The sequence below is a fragment of the Phodopus roborovskii genome, unplaced genomic scaffold (assembly GCF_943737965.1).
Source record: "Phodopus roborovskii unplaced genomic scaffold, PHOROB, whole genome shotgun sequence".
NCBI classification, from domain to species: Eukaryota; Metazoa; Chordata; class Mammalia; order Rodentia; family Cricetidae; genus Phodopus; species Phodopus roborovskii.
Genome location: NW_026126599.1, coordinates 6,320,397 through 6,343,987, shown reverse-complemented (window position 1 = coordinate 6,343,987; position 23,591 = coordinate 6,320,397). Strand labels below are relative to the sequence as shown.

The window sequence follows — 23,591 nt, the reverse complement described above, 5'->3', positions numbered from 1 at the left end:
GAGAGGCTAGTGAGATGGCCCAGTGGGCCTATACTGCCAACTAAGTTCCATCCCCAAAACCCACACAGTAAAAGGAGAGAACAAACTCCAAGTTGTCTTTTAACCTCCACACAGGCATACACCCCATACCAAATAAATTAATTTAATTTTAAAATCTAAATAGGTAAAAGAGTTTTTAAGTTAAAGTATGTAAGTGTAAGCCTGTTATAAATGCTAAATGGGATTGAGGGTAGTCAGGACCTTGAGATGCCAGATCTTTCTTGCTAAAATACATTCAAGCCATTTTGCATTGAGTATCAAATGTGAGTACACTGGTTATTTTCCTCTCATTTTTATAATAAAGGTACTGTCTGCTTTCTAGTTCATTGAATTTAAAAAAAATATATATTTCTGCCAGGCAGTGGTGGCTCATGCCTTTAATCCCAGTACTCAGGCAGAGACAGGCGATCTCTGTGAGTTCAAGGCCAGCCTGGTCTATAAAGCAAGTTCTAGGATGGGTTCCAAAGCTACAGGGAAACCCTATCTTGAAAAACAACAAATTTCTGCTAATAAGCCATCTTAGAGGAAAACTTCCAGGCTATGCTTGTTCCTCATCCTGAGTTTTATATCTGTTAATGGTTTTTGCTCTAACCAATCTTTACTATGATGGCAGCAAAATGGTTATTTCCAAAGTCCAGCAGCATCTCCTCACTGATTGGTGCTTTTGGCAGGAGTATCCTTTGTCCCCCTATAATATCTGCTACCATGGACTCACAGATCCCTGGAATTTTTTTTTTTTTTTTTGATCTATAGTTTATTACCATCCTTCATTGTTTTGATGCTCAGATTAGAATCCCCACGTTTGACCAAGCTGACTTGAGTGGCATATACCTCCTTGTTTATTTTGGGGAACACTGGAAGAATGATTATATTCTGTAGCATTTTAGTTGGTTAAGCCAAGAATGAGACCCATTTAAGCTCTGTTTCACACACATGCTGCTATTTGTGGGGTTTGTTGTTTGTTCATTTGGTTGGTTGGTTTTTTTCATGACAGAGTTTCTCAATGTGGCACTGGCTGTCCTGTAATTTACTTTGTGGCCCAGTATGCCCTCGAACTTAGAGAGATCTCCCTGCCTCTGCCTTCTGAGTGCTGGGATTAAAGGTGTGCACCAACATGCACAGCTACATGTTGCTATTTGTATAGCACAGTCCTGATCAGAAGAGAGCCACTTGCCTACCTCCAGGGACTAAGAGCCCTTCTAAGAGGCAGTAGAGCATCTCCAGTGTGTTTGTGTATTTGTGGTTAAGTGTGGATGACTTGGATCTCCAGCACATATACCCGTTTTACTTATTTTGTGTGTGGAGGTCAGAAGAGAACTTAATAGGAGTTGCTTCTTTCCTTTCGTCAACTGGGTTCCAGGGATTGAATTCAGTTGTCAGGCTTGATAGCAAGCACCTTTACCTTCTAAGCCTTCTTTTTAGCCCTCGTGTTTTCTGCTCATCACATTTGCTATCTGTAAAAAAATATCAGAAAAATCTATCCATTTCCAGGCTGGGCAGTGGTAGCTCACACCTGTAATCCCAGCACTTAGGAGGCAGAGGCAGGCCGATCTCTGTGAGTTAGAGGCCAGCCTGGTTTACAGTAAAGTGAGTACCAGAATAGGCTCCAAAGCTACACAGAGAAACCCTGTCTTGGAATAATAAAAAATAATAAAAAGAAAACTATCCATTTCCTGGTGACATCTTTGGTCATTTTCATTTCAGTCTGCACAGTATGATTTTAGGCCAGTAGTAGGTTGGCTTCCACACCGTCATTTTATTGCCTGATTCCACTTGTAGTAACATGTAGGAAGTGGCATGTGACTCAGCCATTACTCTGTACTCTCTGGAAATAACAAATGTGTTGTAATTATCAGTGACTAGATATAAATGGAAAGAATTGAGCTTGGTTTTCTTTCTTCTTCTTTTTTTTTTTTTTTTTTTTTTTTTTTTTTTTTTTTTTTGTTTTTGTTTTGTTTTGTTTTGTTTTGTTTTAATGTCTGCCTGAATTCAGCATGTGTTCTTTGATACCTCTGTCCTTGGCAGACTCCATCTGGCTCCTCCACATTCTTACGGTGAATTGGTAAAGACTTAACTCACTGAAACATAGTAATAGACCAGCTGGGTGTGGTGGTGCATATCTGTAATCCCAGCACTTAGAAGATAGAGGTAGGAGGTTTGTAATAGCCTGGGCTATACAAATATAACAAGATGCTCCCTGTGTCAAAGAAACAATTAACTAACTTCCCAATGGGAGCTGAAGACATAGCTTAGTAGAAGAGTACTTGCCCAACAAGCCAGACTGTGGGTTCCATCTGAAGTATCAACCCGGGGGGGCGCGGAAATCAACAAAAGTATTTCAAACAAAAAGTGTCTCATATCAGTAACAAAGGTCACATTGCCTACTAGCCTCATGCATAGCCTTATACAGTACTGTTCAAACTGTTGGGAACATTTCTTCATAGTTCCTAAAACCTAGACTAATACTATTATTTGCCACTATTGCTATGAGCATTGTCTGTTGAGTTTATGAATTTGAAATGTGTGCATGTTTTACGAGCACTGTGGCTCAGAGGTATAGCATTTGCCCAGCATGGGTGAGTACCCAGTTCCATCTCCAGTGTGGCAAAAATGTTTAATTTTAATAATAAGTTCCTTACTATTGCTTCCTTAATACTCTAATGTATTCAGATTGAGTCATGTGGCTGTAATGATATGATTTCTTCCTGAGAATGTTGGCTCCTAACCTGAAAAGGAGAAGGAAGGGATTGGAGCAGCCTGCAGCGCACAGCTTCCTGTCAGGGCATGCGCTCTGTTCTGCTCTGTTTGAATCTGGGTTGTGCTTTCTCAGCTCCTCCCTCAAACGTTCTCTGCATCTTTTTCCTTCTCAAATATAATCCATGAAAAAAAGTAGGCTAGAGGATGAAGAGTAAAATAACACAAAAAACAGAATATTTTCAAACCTGAAGTAATTCTTGTTCACTTGGAGAGTAAACAAGTTCAAGGATAAACATTTGTGGACTGAACCTAAAGGTAGTTTCGTGTTCTGTTTCAAGGTATGCTTTGGCAGCTTGCACAATCACTGCTAAGGTGTGTTTTAGTCAATCCTTAAAACCAAGGACTCCGGGGTTACCACTGGGAGACCAGCTTTGGAATTCCACAGACCGTGAGGGACAAGAATAACAAGGTCAGGGTTCCCGTCCTACCACTGTGAAAGGCCCATTTCATTGAACTTGTCTGCAGTGGCAGAAACCACACAGGAATATGGATAGTGGGAACCCATGTGTGGTGGGCTGGGCCAGCAAGGCAGAGCACTGAGTTCAGAGATGTGCTTAACATACAGCATGTTGCTGTAAGGTCCACATTTGAGTGGGACTGCGGAAACACAGTTCAAGAAGGGTCATGTAGGAAAGAAATGTGACCATTTTGCTTTCCAACATAATTTTTCTGATGGTTTCAGCCAAAATATTTTTAGATTTTTTTTTTCTTAAGAAGGTCAAACTTGCCAAGAACTGGGTGCTTAGTGTTCAGATAATTAAAATGGATCAAAATAGATATAAAAGTAACTCTGAATGTTTCAGTATCTGTAATGACATAGTAATGCAGCTACATTCTTAGCCAGGTTGCAGGCTTCTCTTGTGAAAGACCCTAGTCTATTTTTTTCTTACTGACTTTTGGGAAGTTTAGATGGCAGGATGGGAAGCTAACTAGTGAACATGGTAGGTGTATTTAAAAAAAAAAAAAAACCTGAACACTGAAACACTGAGGATGATTCTGCCACAGCTCTCCTTTATCCAGCTCATTGTCTGACTGGAACTTCGTAGACTCAGAGGCCTATAACCACTCCAGGTTTGTTTCTATAGGCAGGTCTCTGTGGCCCACCATACCTAAGGTTTAGACAGCACTTGTCCATAGAGGCTTTCAGCTTGCAGCTCATGCGTCTGTTTATCTGGAACACTGGAGGAAACAGAGAGGCTGCCTGCCTTCTTTGCTTTTAGACAGACCCCTGGCACCATGTCCTGTTGTCCAGTGTGTCTTCTCAGGGTAGGACAAGCACAGTTGTGGCCCAATAAAGTAGTGTGAGTAAGGCTCATTCATGGTCTTTCCTGGAGGTGGCCCAGCTGATGGCATCAGTACACAGTAAGTGACTCTTTATCATAGGCATGACACATTGGTGAGAGGTGTCACACCATGACTGGCTGACTGGGGTTAGGTGGATTAAGAGGCACAGTGCCAGTGAGCTCACACTTACACATGGAACACCACCCAAGCCTGGGAGAAGACCATTTCTGATATAGAAGAAGGGGGTATGGGGATTGAGCTGGGCTGGCAAATTTGAGAAGCAGCTGTCTGCAAATGCTCCTGAAAGCATGGTTGAGTCACTTATACACTGGTGACGGCTGAGGCCATGTGGGCTCTATGCTCATCTTCTCTTTTCCCTTAGTCTACCAATGTCTTACTGTGTAATCCTTTGTCATCCACAGCTGTGTAGCTTGCCATAAAAATTCCTTTGCTCTAGCTACTGACCTACAGAGCAAGCAATGCACCAGTACATTTCGTGGAGATTTCATATGGCAGTGGCAATCATTCCAAATGAGTTTCTCTGTTTTCCTACTTGTACTCATCAGACCCATGTGGTTTCTGAGGCGGGTGGGTTAGTAAAGAGGTTCTTAACCACCTTTATCAGAGAAAAGTGTCAGCTTTAGCATGTGCCCCCAACTGTAAGACAGCTGCCCTTGCAAACCAGGGGGTCAACCTGCTGATTTTTGGACGGAGGCTTGTTTGCCCTGGTACATTCTCTGTTGCGGAGACTCTGTGTCCTCCCAGGAGATCCAAGGTGGAACACTGTGTCTGCTACAGTTTCCCCTCATGCTACTATTTTCCAGAACAAATATAGGAACTAAAATGAGAAAAAGAAGGTAATTTTTCTCTGTGATTAGCAGATAATCAGATTACTCTGAGGATTAGATAAAAATAAATGTTCTGTTTCTATAAATAGTCACAGTGTTGACTGAGTTAATCTTTTGTAAGAGAATTCAAAGTTAAACCACGGGACTGTAGAGACGGCTCCATGGATAAGAGTGAATACCAGAGCTGTCCTTTCAGAGAACATGAGTTGGAGTTTTAGCCCTAGCCATCAGGCAGCTCATGGCCACCTGTAATTCCAGATCTGACACCCTCTTCTGGCCTCCACAAGCACACACAGGGCAAACATTTACACAAAGATATAAACAAAATCAAAATCTGTTTTAAAAAGTTAAATCAAATATATAGGATTTGGCTGAGGGAGTGAGTAAATTAGACCAGCTTGAATCCAAGAACTTGGGAAGAAATTAGTTCACAGGTGTCCCCTCTAAACCTTCCCTGGGGAGCCATCGAATTCTCAACTTGTCTTAGGGTTTAATATTTGGAGCCCCTGAGGGCAGCCGTGTACCATTTGCTTCTATTTTGTTTCTATTTATGTCTTTGCAAAACCACAAAATGGCTTCCCCTCATGTGTCTGGTTTTGTTCACAGGCCGTGTCCTCATAGAGATTTCCATCACCCACAAGAAACTCAATGAGACTCTGGATGAAAATGTACGTGGACAGTTGTTATATTTTTAAAAAATGTATTTTTAAAATTTTGCCTAAAATGCAAGTATGATGTGATTTTTTTTTTTAATTTTCATTTTGTCAACAGTTCAAAAAATTCCATAAAGAAATTATCCATGAGCTGGAGAAGAAGACAGAACTTGACGTAAAGTATATGAATGTGAGTACAATTTTTTCATCTACCCTGGCCAACAACTGAGCTCTCAGCTTTTATACACACACAGTCTGTCTTACACATATACCCAGACACACACATACACATTACAGAGAGAGACAGACACACACACACAGTTTTGTCTACTGCTCATAGTTGGGATGGAGTTTGGTGTTGATGCAAACTGAACTATATAAAACTAACAATTCCCTCTAGGTTAAGTGGGCTCATTTTGTTTGTTTTAGAAGCTGTCCTGGAACTAGCTCTTGTAGACCAGGCTGGTCTAGAACTCACAGAGATCCACCTGCCTCTGCCTCCCGAGTGCTGGGATTAAAGGCGTGTGCTACCACCACCTGGCATTAAGTGGGCTCATTTTTGGTGGCACATGGTATGTGGTGGCACACGCCCATATTCCCAACACTTGAGACAGAAGGATGATTTTGAAACTACCCTGGCCTAGAACGGAGGCTCAGCAATTATGAGCTCTGACTGCTCTTCCAGAGGACCCAGGTTCAATTCCCAGCAACCACATGGCAGTCACAATTGTCTGTAACTCCATTTCCAGGGGTCTAATGCTCTCTTCTGACCTTACACATGTAGTGCACAGATACACATATAGGCAAAACATAAAACAAATTAAAAAAAAATGGCAACAACAAAAACAGGAAAAATACAGAAAATTACTACTTGTGGAAGACTGTTTTCAGAGAACATGCTGATGTAACAGGACATCTGTGTCTGTATTCTACAGCTGGTGCCTTCACTAAGTGGCACCTGGTTATGACTGTGCTTGGGAGAATGCCTACACTTTGTGGCTTCTTGACTGTCATTCACCCATCCATCCTAGCAATTTATAGGCCTCACTTCACCAGCTCTTGGACTCCTAGGACTCAAGCTCATGACATCTTCCCTTTCTGCTGTAGAATGCTTACCCAAAGCACCCCCTTCTTTTTTAGTATGGTCTCCCTATGTTACTCTTCCAAATCATCCTCTCCAGAGACCTTTACAAGGTCTGTAGCTATGCATGCACAAGCCATGGGGTTATACACGTCTGCTGAGGTGGCCTTCAAGTTGTGCCTTTTACATTCTTTAAAAAAAAAAAAAAAAAAGGTGTGTGTGTGTGTGTGTGTAAGTGCACATACACACAGATTGGAGTTGGAGTTAAAGTTGTAGGCCAACTGACATGGATACTGGGAACCAAATTCTGGTCCTCTGCAAAAGCAGAAAATGTTCTTAACCACTGAGCCAACTCTCCACACCCTCTTCCTCTCCCTCACTGCCCTTCATAGGGTCTCATGGAGCCCAGAGTAGACTCACACTGGTAGCTGATGATGACCTCAAGCTCTTTAATCTCATGCCTCTACCTCCCAAGGGCAGAGGTTACAGGTATGATAGCACCAACATACCCAGCTCATTTTTAAATTTTTATCCCTACCAAAACACCTATATAGATATTCTTGTGATCATTTTACAGTTGATGAGAAACAATGGTTTTGTATAAATTAAGTATTGAGCTCACAGAGAAAATGAGAAAAGAAGCTATAAGTATAATCTGTAATCTAGTCTCTTAAACACTGTGCTATACAGCACCCCAAACACTCATGAGCAGTTGCACTTGTTCTTGTACATCTTGAATTGTAGATCATATAACAGCCAGGAGATAGAGGAGGGGAAGAGGGGAGAGAGAGGAAAGAGAGAAAGATGCTGGGGATGGAACCCAGAGCCTGACATATGCTAGGTAAGCACTCTACCTCTGAGTTACATCCCCAGCCCTTTCGTATTTTTTGTGTATTCACCAAAGCACTGACTACCCAGTGTCTAAAACGCTTTGAAAAAAGAAGGAATTAAAAAGAAAAGACACTTTTATCTTTAGAGAGCTGCTCATAAACACAAACAAAACTAACAACACCTAGGAATTCTGTCTGAATGGTGGGGATCCTCTGGAGTGTGGATGCGAGAACTGTATGGACCAGCATTCTTAAGCCCCAGTCAGAATGCAGTGATATGAGTGTGAGGATATCAAGGCCAGTCAGCCACACATAGTGGAAGTGTGAGCAAAAGTGACTACATGGCAGTTTGTAGGGTGCCACAGTAAAACAACATTTAACTTACAGGCCACTCTAAAAAGATACCAAGCAGAACACAGGAATAAATTAGATTCTTTGGAGAAATCTCAGGCGGAGTTGAAGAAGATCAGAAGAAAAAGTCAAGGAGGACGAAATGCACTGAAATATGAGCACAAAGAAATTGAGGTGAGCTCTTCAGCGATTTTTTTATTTTTTTTTTTTTTTGGGTCAATCTTATATGTATGTACAGTTTGAGGGGAGGCTTACTTCAGTCAGTTATACCATATCACTTCTTCTTGCTACTGCTGAGGTGAAATGTAAGTATTACAAGCTGAGGGTAATAAATGCCAGTAATCTCCGCTCTCAAGTTCTAGGCTAGCCTGTGCTACATAGTGAGACCCTGTCTCAAAGAAAAGAAAAACAGAGCCTATGTAATCTGACTTAGCAGGTAGGTTTTCCAGAGTTAAGGTACTTATTGGCATCTCCCTTTAACTCAAGGGAAAAAAGGCAACCTTTGTGATTAGTATGACTATCCCTCCTGCTTGTTTGAGGTAGGCTCTCACTATGTGGCCTGGCTGGCCTCAAACTCTGTGTAGACTACACTGGCCTAGAACTCACAGAGATCTACCTGCTTCTGCCTCTCAAGTGCCAGTATTAAAGGTGTGCAGCACCATGCTTGGCCAGACTATGCTCATTTTACCGTGGGAAAATGGGGCTTAGGTTAAGCCCTATGATTGGTACCTAGAACTGTGATCAAACCTGAAACTTTCTAGTTCCAAATTATTTTTCAGTAGAAGAAAATCATCCCTAGAGTGTAGAATTGTATGATGTCAGCTGCTCAGTGTAAAGCCTTCGGTAGCCTCTCTACACGAGTCAGTATCTTAGTGAAGACGATATCTGCTCAGGCCAGGTTACAAGTATCTTGCCCAGTGTTTATCTGTATTTAGTGTTTACTCCATAATCAAAATAAACTGGGTATAAAGATGGCAGACGATAAACATCATGCCATGCAGCAATCAAATGCCTACTGTCATGCTTCTCTTGTTTATTTTCACAGTATGTGGAGACTGTTACTTCTCGACAGAGTGAAATCCAGAAGTTCATTGCAGATGGCTGCAAAGAAGCTCTCCTTGAGGAAAAAAGGCGCTTCTGCTTTCTGGTGGACAAGCATTGTAGCTTTGCCAATCACATACACTACTATCACCTGCAGGTGAGTGTGCAGCGGCTTTATCTTATACTCAAAAGCCTTTGAGATGCCTTTCTTTACAGATAAGCACAACACAGAGCAATGGGCCTTTATAGAAATACAGGTGGAATGAACAATAAAATACCCACCTATCATTAATTTCATAGTTTATCCATATTTAAAGTCCCTTGTACAAATTGACATATTTGGGCTGGGCATCGGTGGCACACGCCTTTAATCCCAGCACTTGGAAGGCAGAGGCAGGCCGATCTCTGGGAGTTTGAGGCCAGCCTGGTCTACAGAGCAAGTTCCAGGACAGCCTCCAAAGCTACACAGAGAAACCCTGTCTCGAAAAAAAACAAAAAAAAAAAAAAAAAAAAAAAAAAAAAAAAAAAAAAAAATCGACACATTTGGGGCTGCAGTTGTAACTCAGTTGGTAAAGTGCTTGCCTGGCATGCACTAAGTTTGATTCCTTGCACACTGCATAAACTGGGTATAGTGGTACATGCCTGTAATCCCCAGGAAGTGAGGCCAGGAGGGTCAGAAGTTCAAGGTCATCCTCAGCTACATAGTAAGTTTGAGGCCAGCCTAGGCTATGACTCCAAAACAAAACAATAAAAAGGCACAGTCTAAAATAGTCAATTTTTGGTAGGCTCCTATGCATCCTGAGTGTCACTGTCTTGGCTAGACCCAATCTCTGGGTGGTTCTAGATGATCATAGGTCTATATAGAACCTCTGGCAGCTCTGCCCGAGGCTACAGACAACCCTCCCCCCATTCACACCCATCAAGACACTGAGTTTTGTTACTTTTCACTCTTATTCACAGTATTCACTCATGATTACCTCAATTAAGTGGCTGACTTAGTTCACTCCTCCAGACAGATGCAGCTGTGAGGTTAGAGCCCAGGATCATTTGCACGGCATGTTAAATTTCCCTTCCTCTTTTTTTTCCTTTTAATTCTCTTGGGCCTATGTAAGCATTCCAAGCTAGCATGATTGAAATCAAATATTCATTGTTGTTCCATAAGCAAGTGATTTAAGAGAGAGTTCTGAAATATGAGAAGTTCTGGAATATGTGTCACCTCTTAAGGGGAGAAAACCCTGCCTGGTGTGTACATATGTCACATATTCTGGAAAGGGTTTGTAACTTGAAGGCTATGCAGCTTCCTAATCCAAATACTTTGATCTAAATGGTTATAATAAGAAAGTGCTGTCTCTGGCTCTGTCTGCCCTAGTGTAGATGCATCTGTAGATGCCCATGGTGCATTTACATGGGTAAGAGAAATGCTGAGTAGCTTTAGCTGAGTAGCATGCTTCCATGATGAGGGCCTCCTGCTGTGGCAGAATGACAGGGTCACAGCTGCAGAGGGATGGAAGCAACCTTAAGTTTCCTTCCTACGGCAATGCCCCACTATGTCAGGGGGTAACATGGGCTGTTTGCAGAAAGCTCTAGTTACTGATAAGGTCTTTCTTAGACTTAACCTTGGGTCCTAGTAGTATTATATAGAATGGCATAGACCAGAAGTTTCTTCGGCTATTTGAAAACTTCTTTGTGACCCTCTTGTTACAGTTACAAAATCCTAGTCCTTCCCCTAACCAATGTGAGTGGTCTTCATTATGCTGCTCTCCAGCTTGTCAGGGTCAGAAGTGGCTGGTATGAATTTGAAAAAAGTATGGCTGCCATACAAATAGCTTCAGGGACATTTTCCAACCAGAGTGCTGCCTGGTAAAGGACATTCATTGAAAGGTATTGGGACCCTCTAAGAGTCCTGCTGCAGGAGCAGAGCTAGGCTCATAAGAGCAGGAATGGCCCCTCAGCTTCACCTCCAGAGTTGCAGTGTCTTAGCTCTGTCCATGTCTGTCTTTGTGCTGCCACCCAACTACTGTGACAGAAGCATCCCTAAGCTCATACACATCCCTGCCTGCTCCTTCCCACCCCCATCCCTCCACCTATAGTCCACGGGTGGACTTGCCTAACACTTTCACTCCTGCTCTTACAACAGAGGTGTTGATTTTAGAAAGACTGGTAGGGAGATGATTGTCCTTTCCAGGACAAGCTGAAAAATGAAAGACTCTCATATTGGTTGCTCAGCTCCTCCCTTTTAGCTTTTGAGTGGCTTTATTGTTTTGTTTTTGAGATGTACATGAGCACAGATACACCTCATGCATACTAAGCATGTATTCTGCCTCTGAGCTACTCCCATCCCCCGAAGGATTTTTAATCATTTATGGTCCTGTGTTAACTGGAAGTTCTGCATTCCTGCTGAGAAAGCAGGTAACTTCCCATTAGGTCCTGAGCCTGTCTTCCCAGCAGTCAAGACACATATAGTTGCTTAAATTGTTTGCTGAATTAGACTCCGAACCCCCACTCCTGATGGCAAGCCTTACTATATCAGTAGAAGTGATGTTGGGGGCAGCTTTTATCAACTCTTCAAACAGTACACCTTGGTCTTTAATTTTGTTTGTTCTTGATTTATATAGTCTGCAGAATTACTTAATTCCAAGCTGCCCCGGTGGCAGGAAACCTGTTGTGATGCCACAAAAGTACCAGAGAAAGTCATGAACATGATAGAAGAGATAAAAACGCCCATCTCCACACCAGTATCTGGAACGCCACAACCTTCACCCATGATCGAGAGAAGCAAGATGGTAGGAATCCGTCCCCTTTTTGTATGTTTACTAGTATGAATTAGTTCACATTGACTTAGAGGACCAGGATTGACTTTGGTGATAGATGCCATCACCCCCCTTTCCTATTCCTACACTATTTCCTCACCTTTAGAACTACAATTGACTGTGCAGATGTCTTATACTCTGCTTGTCACTATCATGTTTTAGCAATATTATTACTACTGTATTCCAACATTTTAAGTTTATTACCAGTGAAGTCAGTATAGATGTCTGAGAGAGCAGACTTAAAAACCCTGGTGCCATTCAGCACCTGGAAGACTGAAGCTGGAGGATCATTTATCCAAAAAAAGAAGAAAAGAAATGATGTTATCTCTGAGAATTTCTTCAAAATAATGCAGGTCATGTTTGGGAATCTGGGTAAGGGCATTTATGATACAAAATTTGCCATAAATTAACAAGTTAATATAACACATTCAGAATTCTTTCAAAAAATTGTTTCAAATGTAGGTTCCTATAGCCAAGTAGCACTTAGAGAAAGAGAGCCTATCTAGATGTGGTTCACACCTATAATTCCAGCACTTTGGAGGCAGAGACAGGTAGCTCTCTGTGAGTTTGCTTACAGCCTGGTTTACACAAGAGTTCAGGCTAGCCAGGACTACATAGTAAGACTCTTTCTCTAAATAATTTAAAAAAAAAATCATTTAATACTTTAGAAATAATTTACAACTAAGAAAATGGGGTTTCTGCTGCCATATGATAAAAATCCTAGGCTGGGTGGTCGTGGCACATGCCTTTAATCCCAACACTCTAGAGGCAGGAGGATCTCTGTGAGTTCAAGGCCAGCCTGCTCTACAGAGCGAGTTTCATGACAGACAGAACCGTTATACAGAGAAACCCTGGCAGGGAGCAATCCTAGAAACCTGTATTATTCTCTCACTGCATTGTCTAATATTAGACTAATAAAGATTTGTTTCTACAGACTGGGAAAGATTATGATACCCTTTCTAAATACTCACCAAAGATGCCCCCAGCTCCTCCAGTCAAAGCCTATACCAGCCCTTTGATTGACATGTTCAATAATCCAGCAACAGCTGCACAGAGTTTAGAAAAGATAAACAACTCAGCAGGTAAGAGATTCCATTTGACTTCTTTTATGGAAACATATTAAATTGTTCTATGTATTTTTTAAATATTTTTATTTATGTGTATGATATGAGTGTATGCCACATGTGTGCTAAGAGGCTGTTTAGGTCCCCTGGAGATGGAGCTGCAGGTGGTTGAGAGTCATTCTGTACTGATGCTGAGAACTAAGTCCAGGTCCTCTGCCCAAACAGGAAGTACTCTTAACCTCTAAGCCATCTCTCTAGCTCCCTTTTTACATTTTAAAAATAATTTGCCAAATAAAGATTTTTGATAAATGTACACAGGTATAATGGATACAGACAGCCCTGGCTCTGAATAACTTACACCTCAAAGAAATAAGTCTGGAGCTAAGTAGAGCTCCATAGTAGGACATCTGACTTAACACATGTAAAGCCCTTGGTTCCACTCCCAGTATTTGGTGGGGAGGGGAACAGTGAGGGAGATGGACTAAATAAGGTCTAGTGTAGACCATAAGACATTTGACATGTTTCTATAGCACTCATTCTATCTACTGGTTGATTTACAGAGTAAATATACTGTTGAGAAGTACTTTTTAAATCATGTGTGCCTGTGTGTGGGTATATGCATATGAGTACAGTGCTTATGGAGGCCAGATGAGAGAGAGGGTCTAGGATCCCTTAGAACTGGAATTAGGTGCAGTTTTGAACTGCTTGCCATGGTTGCTAGGGACTTAATCCAGATTCTGTGCAAGTATTTGTTCTTAACCACCAAGCCATCTCTCCAGCCTAAGGGGTATTGTATTTAAAAATAAACAGGATAGACTATAATAACTTAGTTTCACACAATGTTCCATATCTGATAGCTCCCTCACTACAAATCTGACAGCAGTTAAGTTATGCCCTGTAGCGAACCCACAGATTGGAGTATTCAGCTGTAGGGGGAGATGAGAGACTGAGACAAGAGATTTCTATAAATACAGCTAGGATTGCTCAGCAAGGGAAAATAATAGCTTTTAGTTATTTGCTTTTGAAGAAAGTTAAAGTATGTAATCCATTCAAATAACTCTGGTTCTTTTATGTAAAAGCCAAGTGAAAATCCCTGCCACATTTAGTGCTGAGGTAATTAGAGACATGTTAAGGAATAGCAAAACTTGTAATTGTTACAAAGATGCAGTAATAAAGCAGGTATCTTAAAAACCCAGTTTCCCATTTTGGGGAGTGGCACACATCAGCCTATGTTTAAGTTGAGAGACTATAGTAGCATAGTGCCCAAGTGTAGGTGTCAGCTGCCCCTAGTGGCTATCACTGCCTTTTGCCAGTTGTGATCTGGACCAGTCTTAACTCTTTGGGGCTCAGTTCCCTTGTCCATCAATAAAGCACTGAGATTCTTCACAACTTCTCAACCCAGGGAACTCTGCAACTCACATGGACATGCTCAGGAGAGAACCAGAAAGAACGCCAGCATTTCCAACTCACCGCTTTTTCTTGTAGCACAAGAGAAAGGCAGTGAGTGGGTCTAAGCTGCTGCCACAGCTGCCTCTGTGTTCCAAACTGAAAGCGGTCAAGTGTGGGCACTTCACCAGTGAAGGCCTGGCCTGGCTGCCATGGTGCAGGTGAAGCTGGCATGCTGTTCTGGACTTCTCATCTTACAAATGCTCTTGGCTGCAGGGCTCATCTGCCTTCTGTGAAGGCCTCTAGGCTAAAGCATACCTGTTCCTTGTGGGCAATGTGAAAGGCTTGGAAATAGTCCAGAATTTGTTTCCATAAAAGGATCATGTGGGTACATACAGAACAAATGATTTTCTGGGGTTACTCACTAGAACTTGCCTGCCAGGCATCCTTTGAATTATCATCATTCCCATGTCCCCACATTCACTTCAACAGACACTTCAGAAGATCCCAGCTTACAAAGATCAGTTTCTGTTGCAACTGGACTGAACATGATGAAAAAGCAAAAAGTGAAGACCATCTTCCCTCACACTGCTGGCAGCAACAAGACCTTACTTAGCTTTGCCCAGGGGGACATCATCACACTGCTCATCCCAGAAGAGAAGGATGGCTGGCTCTATGGAGAGCATGAAACTACCAAAGCGTGAGTTGGCAAACCAGGTTCAAATGGCCCTCACCTCAAAGAGCTGCTGGCTTCCTGTAAACTGCAAGCTGTCTGTGGGTGTAGGAACCCTTTATTCTTCTTCATAGTTAGGGCAGCTGCTATTATTACATCACAAGCTATTTTGTGTATGTATAGGGGAACTTGGTGCAAGAATAGATTATCAGATCATATTATGTCACTACTAACAAAAGGCATAGTTTTTATATTTTGTATGTATATATACAATATGGAGGTAGAATGACAACTTCCAGGAATCTGTTCTTTCCTTCCATCATGTGGATTCCAGAGATCATCAAGTTATTAGTGTGTGTAAGAAACACCTGTAAAAGCCTCCATTTCATTCAGCCCATTTGTGAGTGACTAACCTACCCAAGATGTCATCAGGATGTCCCCAAATATGAGTACTACTTATGAGCCTCAGGTATCACAGATGAGTCTTTTTTTTTTTTTTTTTTTTTTTTTAATCTTCATCTTTAGGAGGGGTTGGTTCCCATCATCATATACAAAGTTGCTGGAAGAAAATATGAAGGAAGCAGTGTCTGTGCCTACACCAAGGTAGGGTTCCTGTGGTCCATGTGCTTCCCTGGCTATCTGCTGTGACAAGGCACAGCCCAGCCCACCAGCTGCTCAGTGGTCCCTGTCCCCCCAGATGCAGAGCTATGTCCACAGTGCACATTAGCTGTTTCCCATCAGCAGCCCCTAACCCTGTGCAGCTCTCTTGTGAAATGATTCTCACCTAGAGTTCTTGACCTAGTGCTATCTATGCCTACTCCTTTCCTCCATGTCTCTCCTCTTTGGGTCCCTTTTCTGTTTACCACATAAGCAGTCCTCCATTATCTGTGTTCCATGAACTATTTCTTTTATTTATTTATTTATTTTTACATTTTACTTATTAATTTTTTTGTGGGGGAGGAAGCAGGGAGGAGCAGTGGCCACAGCACATATGTAGAAGTCAGAAGACAAGCTGCAGGAGTCAGTTCTTTCCTTCCATCATGTGGGTTCCAGGGCTCAAACTCATCAACTAACCAGCTATATTTCATTTACCTTTATACTTGCAACTACACCAGTGGGCCTCCCTTGTCACCATGCTGATAGTCCCCAATCTTCAGTCTAGGCTATGACAGTAAAAAACAGCTATCTTAGAGCTGGAGAGACACATGCATAGTCACTACTTTGTATGTAGTGCAGTGTTGCAGTCCCCTCTTCCTTTGCCTTTTTTCCCATGTGAATGGATGTGTTGATTTCATATGTCTGTGTACCACATGCGTGCATAGTACCTTCAGAGGCTAGAAGAAAGCATTGTTTCCCTGGAACTGCAGTTACAGAGGGTTGTGATTCACCGTGTGGGTGCTGGGAATCAAACCCAGGTCCTCTGGAAGAGCAGCCATTGCTCTTAACTGCTGAGCCTTCTCTCCAGCCCTGACACATCAAGGCTGTGACTGTCCGATACCCTAGCCTTGGCCATGGGATGTTTGGGGCACAGGGGTGCAAGTGGCATGACTTTATCTGATTTGGCTCTCTAACCTTTGGCTTTTAGCTCTGCACCAATCAGAAGCATCAGTACTGTGGACCTGACTGAGAAGAGCAATGTTGTCATCCCACCTCCTGACTACCTGGAGTGCCTGTCCATGGGAGCCACCTCAGACAAGAGGGCAGATGCTCCCAAGACTGCTTCTACTTCTACCTTCAAAGCCCCAGTGTCCAAACCAGATGCCACACCCACATCTCCGGTGAGTACTGACTAGAGGCCCTAGCGCTCTCTGTTCACGGCTGAGGGCATTGGGCTCTCTTCTTCACAGACACATGCTATCCTTAACTCCCCAACTCTAAGTCTTCTTTCTTGCCTTTTTACTTTATCTTATGCAAGACAAGTGATACTGTTCATTTGTTAGGTCTTACTGGGACTCTTAGCATTCTGTGCCTTTCCTGTTATTTTCTAAAAAGGGAAGGAGACTAAGCTTTAAAAATAGGGACTTTGTGCCAGCCACTGTGCAAACATTGTCTTTAATCCTAAACAACTCCTAAGAAGAAAAATGGAGGGCTTCTTTGCCCTTGACAACTCCAAGTGGAGTGTCTACAGAGCACCTGGCACACTGTGGGCTCTCAACAACAAATGAGACCCCTGCTCCTCATGATTGGAAACAGACAATAAACCAAGACAGGTTGAAAACATGCTGAGAGTGAAAATAGGGGCGGTACTAATAACGGACAGGGTGGCACCCTTGATGAATGTGATAGTTTAAATTTGTTTAAAGTTCAGCATCCCAAGACGGAAGAAAAGAACTATTCTGAGTGGGGAGCTGGGCCTAGACCTCCAGCCACTCCACTGAGAGCTACATCCTTGCCATTTTACAACATTAAACCTTATTTATGTGTATGTACTCACCCATGTCCCCACACCTCTGTGATGTTCATAAGGCTGGAAGAAGGCATTTGGTCCCCTGGAGCTGGAGTTACAGTTCTGAGTTGCCTGATGATGCTGAAAACCAAATTTCGGTCCTCTTAGAAGAGCAGCATTCATTCCCCCAAAACATGTTTTTGTTCTCAATACTCTTGTCACATGGATCGAGTAAGCTGACGGACTAATCCTCCTTCCTTTATGGAATGGACAAATTGACAAGTCCAGTTTTAAAATACAAATACTGCCTCAACCTCACCCCCCCCCCCAAAAAAAGGACTTTTTTTTTAAAAAAATTGGAGGGTGTGGTGGCACATGCCTTTAATCCCACTTGGGAGGCAGAGGCATGAGGGAAGCATGATCTACAGAGGGAGTTCTAGGTCAGCCAGAGTTACATAGTGAGACCCTATCTACAGATAACCTGAGTCAAAATATTCTCAAGACACATACAAATAAAATATAATCAGTAATAATAACTTATCATCAGTATCTTATAGTTTAAATAAGACCTCCCTTTATTTTTAAACGTCTTATTTGGCTAAATCATAGGCTACTGTCAATATCAAGGAGTCTGAATTAGTGTGGTAGCATGTGCCTGTAATCCTAGCATTCAGGAGGCTGGAGCAGGATAACTAAGTTTCAGGCCAGTCTGGACTAGTAGTAAGACTATCACAAAAACACCACACATCCAAAGGAAAAGAAATTAGGAGTGTGGCCCCCCCCCCCCTTGTACAATGTTCCTGAGCCTTTGAAGTCCACAGAGCAGCCATGGCTACAGGTTTCTGTTAAAGATCAAAGTCTAAGTTTTGTCCCAGTCCCTTTATAAAATCTAAAATGCCTAGTAACTACTTCCTTATCTAAGATACACTTTGGGCTAAAGATATAGCTTTTTGGTAGACTTGGGTAGCAGAACCACACAGACACACACAAAGCAATTATCTAGGGGATAGGGATATAGTTCAATGGGCTATAGTTCAATGGGAGAGCAATGGACTAGAATGTGGGAAACCCTGGGATTTGATCTCTCAGCACCATTCAAATAAATATAAAGGATGGATTTGGCTTGGTTTTCTGAAAGCTAGAAAATATTATAGGAAAAGCTTAATAATGCTTCTGTTTCTAGGATATGATTAACATCCAATCATTTTTGATACAGATTTAAATAAACATAGATACATGGATGGATGACAGATATTTTACCTCCTGTCCCAACCTGACACCCACACATAGAGGAATCATAGCATTTCTCCTGCCACAACCAATTGAGCCACTGCTCCTGGACCCTGCTGTGAGCTGGCCTGGCTGGATAGAAAGGTGAAATGGGTTATAGGACCATGGGAAATGGAGGAAAATGGGGAACACAGAGGAACGACAGCCACTTCCTAGGTCTGCAGTGAATTGAGAAACATATGTCTCTAACAGTGTTTATAACGGGGAGGGGAGCTGGAAGCTCTGACTGATAAGGCACATTCCACTGCCTTCTCTGCTGTTTACCAAGGATGTGATATGATGCAGGATTGCCTTTCTGATCAGAGGGTAATGGAAAATACCAGCTAGTCACTAGAAAATAATGGGGATGTAGCTCAGTTGTTAAGAGTTCTTGCTTAGCCTAAATAAAGCTGTGAGTTCCATCCCCAGCACCACATAAACCCAGCATGGTGGTACATACCTGTATTCCCAGCATTCAGGAGGTTGAGACAGAGGATTAAGAGTTCAAGGTCATGGCCAGCCTGGGCTACATGAGACCCTATCTCAAAAAAAAAAAAAAATGAAAATAAAATAAATTAAAAAGGTAATTGGCTTTCAAAATCCAAAGACAGAAATACTTGAGTCTCCTTCCTAGAGCTTAAGGGGCTCTATCCCCAATTCCACCAAAGATGTTCTTACCTTAAAACAAAGAAGATAGACAGTGACCACTACATAAATGCAAAGGGCTTCACAGTTATAGGGTAAGGCTAGATGATGGGTTTGTATTGTGTTTTTACCATTCACAGAAAGAACAGACGCCTCCAGAAGTAATATTTCAAGATCCTATGCAAACTAGAGACACTGTCCTTCCATTAGACGGGCCACATGTCATTGCTACCAACTCAAATCAGGAGTCCTAGGAGCACAGATAGGGGATGCAAATGGCCCCTGCCATCAGCAAAATAATAGTGCTGCTTCAAAGAGGGTAACTAAGCAGCAAGTGCAATGGCCAATTTTGGTTTGGGTGAAGCTCCCTGAAAATGCCCTGTGCAGATGTTCCTGGACTTTTGCTATGGTAGTATGTCATACCTCATCACCTAACTAACCTATGCACATCCTAGCTTAGTGAGGCAGCACACTACAGTGTCTATGCTCAGCCCAAAGGACTGTATCGTGCATCCCCAGCCCAGGAAGACTACATTCCAAATGCACCATAGTTTTCTACTGAATGTGTCACTTACACACCATTGAAAGCAGTCACACCAGATCACCTTAGGTCAAGGACTTGCCTTCACTTGGTTTTCAGGTAACTTGATTAAAGAGTGGCATACTCATGTGCATGAACACATGAATAACAAAGAATGACCTTTAATTTCTGATCCTCTTGCCTCCACCTCCCCAGTTCTGAGATTACAACTTGGTGCCACCATATCCAGTTTATACAGTTCTGGCAATAGAACCCAGGGCCTACAACATGCTAGACAAATACTCTACCAACTGAAATATATCCCTAGATCTTTTTTGGGGATTGCAAGGGAATTAAGATATGGTCTCACTATGTGCCCCAGGCTGGCCTTGAACTCCTTGCTGTCTTAGCTTTCCAAGAGCTGAGCATACTGGCGTTGGATGCCACATCTGGCCTTAAAAAGAATTTTCTTGAAGTGATTGTTGAATTAGTAACAGATCAAGAAACATCAGCTCCCCTGTGTGTCCCCCTCCCCCGTTACTGTTCCTCCTCCAAGGTCAGTCCCTAAATCCTGGCACTGAGGTCTCACAGGGACAAAATGGATGAAAATCAAGTGCTATTCTGCTTTTGGGCCTTTCTACTTGGGGCTATGAGAGAGGCCTGTGTAGAGTCCGTTGGTGAGTAGACACATGGACACACTTCCAAGGGTTTGCCATGCTTGTTCTTTGACTTAATGTGCTGAGGCTTCCCAGCCCCTTAAGAACTGGTGGTTTAGGAGGGGTAACAGCAGCTGTCAGGTGGAGAGCTCTTGGAGGCCACACAGGTTTTCCAGGGGAAAACAAGTGGTTCCCAATGGGAAAGTGAGGCAGCCAGGGGCTTTAAAGCTACTCTTCTGATCTGACTTCTGGGCGCCAGGAGGCTCCTTCCAGACTGGGCTGTTGCCTGGCTTGCTGCTCCAGGCAGTCCAATCATACCAGCAATTTGAGCAGGCAATCAGCAGGCCAGACCTCCTGATGTTCTTTAAAAAGAAATCATAAATTGGCTCTTAATCATCCCTATCATAAGAAGTTACATCAGAAGTGACTTGTCCAGAGGCCCACTAAGGAAGCTGAGCGCCCTGCAGGAAGAAATCACTTTTACAACACTTTCAGCCTGATTAAGATGTGCCAAGCTAAGCAGTCGCTTTGTGCTTGTGATGAGTATACACTGACTTCTGCACTAGATGACTGCTGACCCCTGGGGAGCCCAGGGACTGAGGTCACAGCCCATGTGCCGGCAGCCTGCCTCTGGCTGAGATGGTATTTCCGTGCAGTATTCAAGAGATGCTACACTGTAGGAGTCCTGGTCCAGGCCTTCAGCTTCAGAATTCACACTAGAAAGTGAGTTGTTTGTTTTGAATCTACATGTGCCCAAAACTGATGGGAAGCCTGAGAGGCTTTCAAGACACTTGAAACAGCCCTGATGCTTAAGACAATACTCCACTGCCCTCTACTGGGTGCCCTCTACCAGTGCTCTCTTGGAGGAACAGGACAGATTTTGAGATTCTGGAGAAGAGGTGCAGGACACAACAGTTCTCAACCAACAGCCTAGGGGTGTCTTGGAGGAAGGTGGTACCTGTGATCTGCTATCTGCTGTGAGGTTCAGAGCCACACACCTTCAGGATTTGGAAAGATCCTCAATTTAAAAGCTCCCACCCTTTGTTGTCTCTCTGCTTCCCTGGGATTGAACCTAGACCTACAAGCTAGGGTAAGTGTTCCACCAAGCTTCTCTGGGTCACCATATGGCTGGCTAGCAGTTAGCATCAGTCTCCCAAACAAAATTACTATTACTTTCATGTCATCGTTGAGGATTCCACTCCAAAAACAAAGGCACAGGGGGAGGGACACAGGGCACAGACAAAGACCACCATCACTATACCATCACTAAGTTTGGGTCTGAAACATACCTGCTTTCCTTCCATGCCATGGCTTTGTTGCTTGGTTTAATTTGGTAAGATCTGAGTTTCTGTGAGCATTCAGGATGTTCCGTGCTGCATGAACACTGCTGCCACACTTGAGGGGACCTTTTTAGTCCACCTTCTCACACTCAAAGGTCTAATAAAACATTCTTGGCTTATTGAAAAAAATTAGACATAAAGCAGTCACAATGTGACATCAGATGATTTTAAGCATAAATAGCTTTAAAGATTTTTCCAGTACTCAGGAGGCAGAGGCAGGCAAATAGATCTCTGTGAGTTGGAGGCCAGCCCGGTCTACAGAGTTAGTTCCAGGGGACAGGCTCTAAAGCAATACAGAGAAACCCTGTCTCACAAAAAAAAAAAAAAAAAAAAAAAAAAAAAAAACTTATTTCTGTGTGTGAGAGCACATGAATGCAGGTTCTATTAGTCAGATCCCTGGAGCTAGAGTTATAAGATGTGTAAGCTTATGTAAGGGCTGGAAACTGACCTCAGGTGCTCTACAAGAACAGCATCATCATTGAACGATCTCCAGCCCCACTAGTGGCTTTCAGCTTAACTTTGCATGTGTTTACCTGTGGGTCTTATAAAAAAAATGTCCCGATTTCAAGCCTTCCACAATCTTTGTCTTTTCCAGAGTAATGCAAATGGGACCGCAAAGCCACCATTTCTCAGGTATGTATACCCCAGTGCACAAAGTCAGTGTAATGGTGCCTGCTCTGCTAAGGAAGTAGCCAGTAGTACCCTCCAGGGGCCCTATCATCACCAGCTTTGGACAGTCCAGGAGTAGGGTGTAGAAGGAGAGAGCAGTATAGTTCAGCTCAAACCCATGGCAGGGTGGCCTGTCCCACAGGGCTCCTTCCATCAGACTAAAGCAGCCTCTTGTGTGACCTGCTCCCTGGCTCAGCATAGTAAACTGCCAGACACCCATGTGTTCAGAACAGCAGTCCAGGATTTGGATGCAGTGGGAAGATACCCACAAAAAAAGCAGGCCATCACAGTATGCACCTGTAACTGCAAGCACCATAGAGGAAGATAGAATCACTGAATTCCAGTCTCAAAATGTGTGGGGAGTGGCATTTTGCCTGTACATGTGGACAAGCACATACTTGCATGCATACACCCCCAATACATATACAACATTAATTCCTGTCCTAGAGCAGCATTTCTACTTTTTCTTTTCCTCCCCTATAGTGGAGAAAACCCCTTTGCTACTGTGAAACTCCGGCCAACGGTGACAAATGACCGATCAGCACCAATCATTCGATGAACGTGGGAAGGACCCTGCTAGTCCCTCTACCTGAGTTCTTACCTGCAAGACGATGTTGCTGGACGAGTGCAGGCACTGTTAAAATTTCAGAGGGTGCCTGATTTCAATGAACCCTACTTGAGCAAATCAATTTATTTTCTCAGTGTAACACAGCTGAGTTTACACATTTTTGTCTTTCAAGGTAAATGAGTAGCTTAGTGAATACATCAATCATTTGAAATATTTTCTTCCTTTTCTATTCAAAAAGCATTAAATTGGGTTCAAGTTCTTTTAATTTTTAAGGAAATAGCCAGAATAAGGGATAGTCTTATCTATGCTTTTGTGCCTGGCTTTCTGTAGCTGAATGCAAAAAGACCAGAGTTTTTATTTTATAAAGCGTGTGCTCATAAGTAGCATTATGATGCTCATCTAAAGAAAATATGTAAGTTTGCATCAAAGCATGCGTTCCAGTAGGCAATATAAATTATGAAACTATATTAAATATTTTTTCAATGACCCAATTTTAACCTTTTGATTAAACAAATGTGGAGTTCGCAAAGATGGAGAAATCTGACCTCAACAGACATTGCTGCAGAGTGCTGAGATACTTTGCCTGGCTCACGGCACTTGCAAAATATCCAGGAGCTACTGAGTTCAGTGTTACAAAGTTACCAGCAGGGTCTGTGTATCTCTAAAGCTTGGTGACACCTCCTGTGGTTCACGTTTCTCCATTTCTAAATCAGGGACTGAC

The 23,591-nt window shown here is 42.7% G+C and overlaps 1 protein-coding gene across 1 annotated transcript in view; it reads left to right on the top strand.

The window, feature by feature from the left end:
• Baiap2l1 (BAR/IMD domain containing adaptor protein 2 like 1) overlaps positions 1-23,083 on the top strand; it is a 79,515-nt gene extending 56,432 nt beyond the window's left edge. The window contains exons 4-14 of the mRNA XM_051205157.1: positions 5,535-5,596; positions 5,700-5,771; positions 7,880-8,017; positions 8,889-9,041; positions 11,500-11,667; positions 12,629-12,776; positions 14,637-14,844; positions 15,343-15,420; positions 16,403-16,595; positions 22,229-22,266; positions 22,786-23,083. Coding sequence (XP_051061114.1) covers positions 5,535-5,596; positions 5,700-5,771; positions 7,880-8,017; positions 8,889-9,041; positions 11,500-11,667; positions 12,629-12,776; positions 14,637-14,844; positions 15,343-15,420; positions 16,403-16,595; positions 22,229-22,266; positions 22,786-22,861 — 1,334 coding nt within the window. The 3' untranslated portion in view covers positions 22,862-23,083. The remainder of the gene's footprint in view (positions 1-5,534; positions 5,597-5,699; positions 5,772-7,879; positions 8,018-8,888; positions 9,042-11,499; positions 11,668-12,628; positions 12,777-14,636; positions 14,845-15,342; positions 15,421-16,402; positions 16,596-22,228; positions 22,267-22,785) is intronic.
• Positions 23,084-23,591: the final 508 nt, after the last annotated feature.